Below are 8392 nucleotides of genomic sequence, written 5' to 3' on the forward strand. Positions count from 1 at the left end.
TCGCTCGTTCACGCATCGCATTAATTATAAATTCATGTGTCTGTCCGCTTATTGACAATGAAAATTCGCCAATGAGCGCGCGAGAATAAAATAATAGCTGTATTTGCACAGGTAGCCCAAGCTCCTTTTGGAACCGTCAACATGACATTGGGTAACAGCGTTATTATAAGAGTTTGTATGTGAATATAACGATCGTACAAAATTTTTTCCGCCCTGGTTCAGAAACTCAAAAATCTCACACGTAACACTTCTCTTCCTTTTAGCTCTAATGAGACTGTCACTAACATTTCCTCTCGTAGTCTCACGTCAGAACAACTCGACATTCTCAAATTTGGATCAACACATTCCATCCGTCCGAGTCAGATGTCTTCACATGCTTTGAGCTTATCAATCACACCATGGCAAAGAACTTGAGGGACACCAAGCAAGCAGGAAAACTTGTTGCAGACCTTTCTCATTTAGCCCATTCTTATGTCTCTTCATACCGTCCAACGACTGCTGACCTCAAGAAACTCAGAGTTCTTAAGGAGCTAAAGAAGAACAAAAACTTTGTCATTTTAAAACCAGACAAAGGGAATGGTGTGGTCGTCTTGGACCGAACAGATTACGACCAAGGTATCCTTAAAATCATCAATGACACTTCCAAATTCCGGCCCATCAAGGAAGATCCAACTTTACTGAGAGAAGGTAGACTGCAGCGACTTCTCCGAAAGTTGAAGAAAGATAGTCACCTTGCCAACGAAGTGTACGAAAACATCTATCCCAAAGGCTCTCAACCAGCAAGAATTTATGGCCTCCCCAAAATGCAGAAGGATTTTGGACCTAACTCAACTCCGCCATTTCGCCGCATCGTGTCTTCTATTGGAACCTACAATTATAACCTGGCCAAATATCTATGCAATCTTTTGGCGCCGCACATCCCAACTGAACACTGTGCTACAGACACTTTTACTTTTGTACAGGACATTCAATCTTTATCTATGTTTGGTTTCCTTCGATGTGGAAAGTCTCTTTACTAACATACCTCTTGAGGAATGTATTGACCTGGCGGTCAATTACATTTCCGAGGGAAATCCTGACCTTAAGTTAAGTAAACCTGAACTTAGAAGCCTTTTCACTGTAGCCACCGTCCAGACCCATTTCTTATTTAACGGTTCTTTCTATGACCAAATTGACGGTGTGGCCATGGGGTCTCCCCTTGCTCCCGTATTAGGCAATCTTTTTATGGGACATCATGAAAAACTATGGTTGGAAAATTTTCAATGCTCTAAAATTTTATTTTATCGTAGGTATGTTGACGACACTTTTTGTTTATTTCACTCGGAGCACGATGCTGTTATATTTTTTGACTACACTAACTCTAGGCACCCCAACATAAGGTTTACTATGGAAAAAGAACTTAATCGCAAATTACCCTTTCTAGATGTTCTTATTGATAATAGTGACACTAATTCCTTCCTAACTAGGGTTTACGGTAAGAAAACCTTTACTGGGTTATTAACTAATTATTTTAGCTTCACCTCGTACTCATACAAAGTAGGTCTCATTAGGACTCTTGTTGACAGGGCCTACAAGATCAACGACACTTGGTTGGGGTTACACGAGGATATAACCAAGCTTACTGAAATTCTCAAAAAGAACCTTTTCCTTGCCCATTTAATTGAAAAAGTGGTTAACCGTTACATCACTGGGACCCATAGCAATCATTGTCCCCGGGGCTACCCCCTTACCACCTCGCCCACGTTTTACTTTAAGCTGTCGTACATAGGCCATTTTTCTGTCATCACTCAGAAGAAGATTCGACACTTAATCAAGCGCTATTGTAATGATTTAGACATCAAATTAGTTTTTTCTTCCTTTAAGATAGGTAACCTTTTTGGTGTGAAAGACCCTATCCCCGGCGGGCTTCGTTCACGTGTGGTTTATAAGTTTACATGTGCGGGCTGTAATGCCTGTTATGTCGGCGAAACCTCCCGTCATTTTTCCACACGCGTACGTGAGCACTTAGCCGTTGATAGGGCCTCTCACATCTTCAAACATCTTCAGAATTCTGAACGTTGTCGCTCATTGTGTTCAATAGACTGCTTTCATATTTTAGATCACGTCACTACCAGCTTTCAACTCAAGATAAAGGAGGCTATCCATATTCAAAAAGAACTACCTTGCCTCAATCAGCAATTACACCATGTAAATCTAAAATTATCCTTTTAATTTACACCTTTTCACGTTCTGTTGTTACTATTTGTCTTAATTAGCATTTTTGCCTACTTATTATTCAACTTGCTTTGCAATCATTCATTCAACTGAAGATGACAGAAGTTCTGTCGAAACATGTCTTTTAAACTTAAAAAGTGGTCGTTTTCCTTAAAATCTTTACATGTCTGCTGTTATCTAGACCTTAAGGGGGGAAAAATAACAAAATCGACTTAACTGTCCTGCTGTTTGTATAACTTGTGTTTTTATGGCGTTTGGAGGGGTTTCAGTGGGATTTCAGTGGGCTTTAGCTTCTCTGTATTCCTCTCCCTAGAATACAGAAATGCTGAAACCCACTGAAATCGCTCTGAAACCCCTCCAAACGTCATAAAAACACAAGTTATACAAACAACAGGACAGGTAAGTCGATGTTATTATATTTTCCCTGATTTTGAACTATTTTGTACGATCGTTATATTCCCATACAAACTCTTATAATAACGCTGTTACGCAATGACATGTTGACGGTTCCAAAAGGAGCTTGGGTAACCTGTGGTATTCAGTCTGGGAATCGGAAGTCAGAATGAAGGGTCGGCCGTTCGAATCATAGTGTGGCCAGCTTTTTGTTTTGTTTTGTTTTGGTTTGTTTTTCTCCGAGCTACTAAGGGATAATTTGCGTTTATGAAGGAAAAATGTTCAAGCAATGAGTAAAGTAATTACATAAAACAAATGAGACGATATGGAAATTTGAAATAATTTTTCACGGAAGAAAAGCACTTCTTGAGTGAAACCCTCGCACGTGTTTTTGGCAAAATTTCGGTTAAAAGCCGCTGTCAAAGTAATTGAGCGATTGAATTAAACAACTACCTTTGTTGCATACCAAATAGTCTTTATTTGGGAGCGCTTGTTCGACTCCAAACGCGAAAGATCAGTTTATCGCTTTGGTAGCCATTCTGTTCACAATGGTCGGCCCTCTCGCGAAATACCCTGGTCAGCGGAACTACCAACAAAAAAATTGTTTACGGCCTATCGACTGACTGAATAGAGTGACTAACCGACCGAGCGAGTGAATTATTTCTTCCCCAACTAACTGCTTTAACTCATTCTACCTACGCTGCGCTAGCAATGACTCGTTAAAGATATTGTGTGACAAGCATAGAAATAGGTACCCATAGAGTACGTGTGCACTGGCTGGAGAAGTTGATTTGGAAAAACGGGAATGTAAGGGAATGAAATTAGAAAGAAAATGACTTAAAAAATTGATGAGTTTTAGGGCGAATGCTTGCATTCTGTTTCCTCTTGTTAAGAATTATTGACAAATTTGTTAATTATTGCACTTGTCATCTCTCGTTGTTTTTCTTTCTTTTTTCAGCAAATTGAAGAGTAAAAAGTGTCCTTCATTAAATACGATATGTTTATCGGTAACGCAAAAGCAAAAGGAGATAACGTATACAGGTATTGAACGTTCAGTGTGTAGGTTTGAAGGGCAGATTGCAGTTCCGCAGTCCCGCAGTCGTGTTGTAATGCTGCTCGCGCAGTCCTGCTGTCATGTTCTAGTTCTGCTCCCACTGTCCCGCAGTCTCCCAGTCCCGCACTCCCGCAGTCGTAAAAACCGCTGCTTAAGGGCCCATTAGCCGATTTATGCGCGCGCTCGCGCGCGTTGCTAAGGAGGTGAAATTTCACTTCCGGTTACTTACGTCAGCCTGAGCGAAGAAAATAAAAATAACTCAATAACTTCCAAATTCGCTCACATTTTAGATGTTTTTCTTTGTGTTTCACAAAATGCAAAGTAAGAAAAGTATAAGCAAAGAAAAAATAAGAGAAAGACGGAAAAACAAGAGCAATAGAAAGAGAAAAACTTACTCCGTGTGGCTTTGTTTGATCTTACCGAAGTGAGCTGGTAGTGTAAATTGCGCACGCGCTGATAGGGTAACTTCCAATATATATAGGGCGCACTTCCGGTTTCTTTAAATGCTAAAGGAAACACGGTTTTTCCTTAAATCCAGCCTTTTTTGACGGATTTCGATTAAAGTCAACGTTGGAAACATAGCTATGCATTTCTTTTTCAAAATCATGCTTTTTTCAGAAAATTACGAACTTTTTAATATTTTGAAATTCTCTCAAAATCTGACCTTTTAGAAATGAAACAAAATCTATGCATAGCGTAATGAGGATTTAAATTAAAATATTAAATCAATGAAAAAAATTCCGATAAAGTAATTTGCCTGGGAGCTTTTTTCAGAATGAGTCACATGACCATGGGCGTGGCCTGATGACGTCATCCCTAGTGTTGCTGATCATGAAAAAGTTAAAACACATGAAATAACTCTGAAGTAACTAAAAATGACGAGGTTACATGAAAATAAATTTTCCCTAGCAACGGCTCGAAAAAATCGGTTAATGGGCCCTTAATAGACCATTTTACAGTTGTCTGCTCAGTGAGCTGGCCTTTGAATGGCAGCGAGGCTGGAGGTGACCTTTTGTTGTGTAAAACGAAGTTGTTCTAATGTTAATTAGGTGCATTTACGTTCATGACAAAAGAAGACAAAATCATGACACAAGCCCGCACTGATCAAAGTTATTAAATCGAAGGATTACTTCTTAAAACAACACGGCATGGCGATTTACTTGATGCGTACAAGACGCGCGCTTTTTATATGATTTGATGCATGCTGTGTACAGGTTGCTGATGAGGGTCTAAAACCCCGTCAATCTTAGTTCGGAACAAATGAAGCCTAAAATACCTAAAATAAGTGACTTATCTACCGCTGTGTACTTGTGTGTTGGAAACGCCCGCATAAGTCTGTACCTATCACAATTAATGCTTGCAAGTTTTAGCCTTTTCTTTCACCACATAGACCAGAGGAAAATTGTAAAGCTACTGACGTATTCCTTTGTAGATTGTTCAATAGCAGAGAGGACGATGATAGACTGTGGGTACGGCCATTAGACGCCCAAACTGTTCATATCGAACCGCCAATGCAAGACATATTCAAGGCTTTGGAAATTGTCAATCCGGTCGATGTCAAAGTGGTTATTTTAGGTCAGAATCCGACTCCTCAAAACAGTAGAGCTACTGGCGTGGCATTTAGAGTTGATGAACCGCCCACCGTTCCATCGGCATTGAACGTATTGATGGAGGTCTGTGCTCAGAAAATAGGCCAACCAAAGTATCGATCGAATTTAAAGAGGCCAAGCTATTTATACGCTGGCAGCATAAACATAATTTCGAGTCAAACACTCCGCTTTTAAGCTTGGCTAAATCCATATGTTACAGTTCTTCTACAAAACGTATTCTTTTTGGTAACTATTTAGTGTCGAGAATCAACATCTTAATATAATGTTCTTTGTGTCAAGGATCATTGTTGTTACGAGCTAAAAGAGCGTCTACGTAGAAGACTGCATTGTCCTGAATCCAAGCTGGTTTTAAAGAAATTCAAAATGTAAAATTATTATTAAGCTATCATGTTGTAAAGCTTATAAAAGTTTCTATGCAATGTTGGACGCCACAGCATGAGCACACATCTGGTGGCGTGTTGCGAGGAAATTTTATTGTACATAATGAAAACAAGAAATAAAGAACATAGAAACACGTGCTTCAAAGAGATTTTTTTAGGGAAAGCTTTTCATCCTCGTCTATAACCATACCGTTTGCTGCTATCGGGTTCAGCTACTAGGCGTTTTATCATCTTTGCGCTTTCAATTTCAGTTGGCAAAATTTAACCTTCTTTGAAACGATTCTACATTAACACAATTATTGAACTTTCTAACCTCGCTTCAAGCTTATGTAACGGTTATGTGCTCTTTATAGTATCAATAATATTTTGAATTAATATCACCAAACTAGTGGACTAATGCAAATCCTGCATTTTAATTGACTACGCTACTAGAGGACTATTAGTAATAGTCCTCCAGTAACGAAATTGGAGCAACCGAGCGTGACGCTTTTTTTTCGTTTTATTCCCAAATAAATATTTCTTCAACTTGCATTTGTTAACTTTATTATTGCCTTTTCTGTCCAACTAGTTAGGTGATACTAAAACAATTAGACCCTTCGCCCTCAAGGGCCACGGGTCAATAGCCCATTCGGCTCCGCCCAATAGGCGCAATGGGGGCTACGGATCTAAGTTTTAAATATGTCGCAGTGAGAGGAGCATGCTTCAATTTCCAAAGAATTTCTATTGATTCGATTTTAGGCAAGACATTCAGTCTTCGGTGAACTAACTTACTAATGGGTTGAGATAACTACGGCTATAAGCAAAAATGCGATTTCTTATTAATAGCCAGTTTTAGCCTTTTGTTTCTTTAAAATTATTTTACAGAAAATCAAAATTAGATTTAGATTTGTGCTACCCGTGCTATCATTTACACTAGATTGCCAATTTCAGTCCGTCGTGGTGCGAGGAATGCATAATTATGTTAAAAGCGATTGACAGAAATAAGGCGATTCTTAAAACATATTTTGGCGCTCGACTTTGGAGAAGATATTAACGCCAACTATCAAGTTACTAATGGGATTTTAGTGTTGAATCAGTAAACCGTGCCTTCTCTATAAAAAACCCATAAGTACCAGTTATTTCTTGCATTTTAAATCAGACAATTCAAAATTTCTCTAAATTTTACTTAACAAAACCAATTATAAGGAATTTACAGTGCAGTTTAAATCTTCGGCGCTCCGGCGTTATTTCGTTTTAAAATTATGGCGTTGTGTAAGGTTGAAGTTTTCACCAGTTGACACTTTGAACAGCGGATCTCTCCAAACGTATATCGTCTGTTTTCGGTGACGATTTTAGTTCTGAATATCAACTTACGAAGTTGCTAACGAGTAAACTATTTGTTAACCATTGTATCTGCTGCTTCAGCGAGATCATTAGTTCATGGTACTACGATGACGTCATGCACCCACTTGACACGTTAACTTGTCTTATATGGAAAGATACAACAGATTGTCCACTAGTCTTGGCGACCTCCAATTCACATATATAGCGATTAGGAATCCTCGTTTTGTCTCCTTCAGCACACAGGTAACATTCATCTTATCAATGTTTTGTGTCCACAACTAGCTTAAAAGATTGTGATTCTATCTTTAACTTCACGATCAAATACTCAGTTAAAGTTTTTAGTAGAGCCAATGTTTTGTTCATTTATTTTCATTTATTTTTCATTCTTCATACATTCTACGTTAAAATTGCCTTTTGCATCGCTTTTCTAATCCATGAGCTACGATCCTGGCCTTTCGGGTTATTAAAAAAAGTAAAGAAACTATTTGCAGCGTAGACCACAATAACGAACTACTGAATTCGTCAACTTTTGCGGTCAAAAAATAGTTCAAGGAAATTATCGACCAAATTATAAGATACCAAATGAATCATATGGTGATGGCTTGAAAGTAAGGGTCAGTGAGGTTAAAACTACTGAATTCGTCAACTTTTGCGGTCAAAAAATAGTTCAAGGAAATTATCGATCAAATTATAAGATACCAAATGAATCATATGGTGATGGCTTGAAAGTAAGGGTCAGTGAATTTCTCTATTCTGATATTAATATAGTGCTTCTACAAAATAGACATTGTGTTTCGCAAGTACTTAGTATTAAGTATCAACTTGTTCATTGTTGTGGGCCCAAACAGATTCAGTTTAGAGAACTTCGTTATACAGCTAATAGAAATTGTCCTTTTCCCGTTGCTGCCACATAAACTCTCTTTTCATGGCGTATTGCGAGGCACTATTCCTATGATATTAGAAACTAGGAATAAAGAACATAGCGAAAGAAATGTTTTCAACCAAACCAATCATATGGAGATGGCTTGAACGTAAGGCTCAGTGAAAAGAAGAAGTTCTCTATTAATCTGATATTAATATAGCGCTTCTACAAATAGATATTGTGTTTCGCAAGAAATTAGTGTCGAGTATCAACTTATTAATGATCATCGTGTCAAGCATCATTGTTGTTAAGAGCCAAAAGAGCTTGTGTGTTAAAAGCTACATTGTTGTGGGTTCAAACTGATTCAGTTTAGAGATAGGGCTAAAAGAATTTGTCCTTTTCCCATTGCTGTCACATGAACTCTCTTTTCTCTCTGGCGAGTTGTGAGGAACTGTTCCTATGATTTTGCAAACTAGGAATACAGAACAAAGCGAAAGAAATGTTTTCAAAATATTCGATTCGTAAAAGAGCTTTTCACTCTCGATTACCAACTTAC

The 8392-nt window shown here is 38.3% G+C and overlaps 1 protein-coding gene across 1 annotated transcript; it reads left to right on the forward strand.

Annotated features, from left to right (window-relative positions):
* Positions 1–398: 398 nt before the first annotated feature.
* Positions 399–2278, forward strand: LOC149098799 (uncharacterized). The gene is made up of 2 exons (XM_089276727.1): positions 399–745; positions 963–2278. Exons 1-2 carry the CDS (start codon positions 399–401, stop codon positions 2209–2211), a joined length of 1596 nt encoding a protein of 531 aa, XP_089132853.1. The 3' UTR covers positions 2212–2278.
* Positions 2279–8392: the final 6114 nt, after the last annotated feature.

This window comes from Orbicella faveolata, unplaced genomic scaffold, assembly GCF_042242905.1.
Source record: "Orbicella faveolata isolate gen_17 unplaced genomic scaffold, um_ofav_v1 contig_46, whole genome shotgun sequence".
NCBI lineage: Eukaryota > Metazoa > Cnidaria > Anthozoa > Scleractinia > Merulinidae > Orbicella > Orbicella faveolata.

Coding starts and splice junctions, on each gene's coding strand:
- LOC149098799 (XM_089276727.1), top strand. CDS start 399: ATGGCAAAGAACTTGAGGGACACCAAGCAAGCAGGAAAACTTGTTGCA. Junction 746..962: donor AGTCACCTTGCCAACGAAGT/GTACGAAAACAT, acceptor ACTTTTGTACAG/GACATTCAATCTTTATCTAT.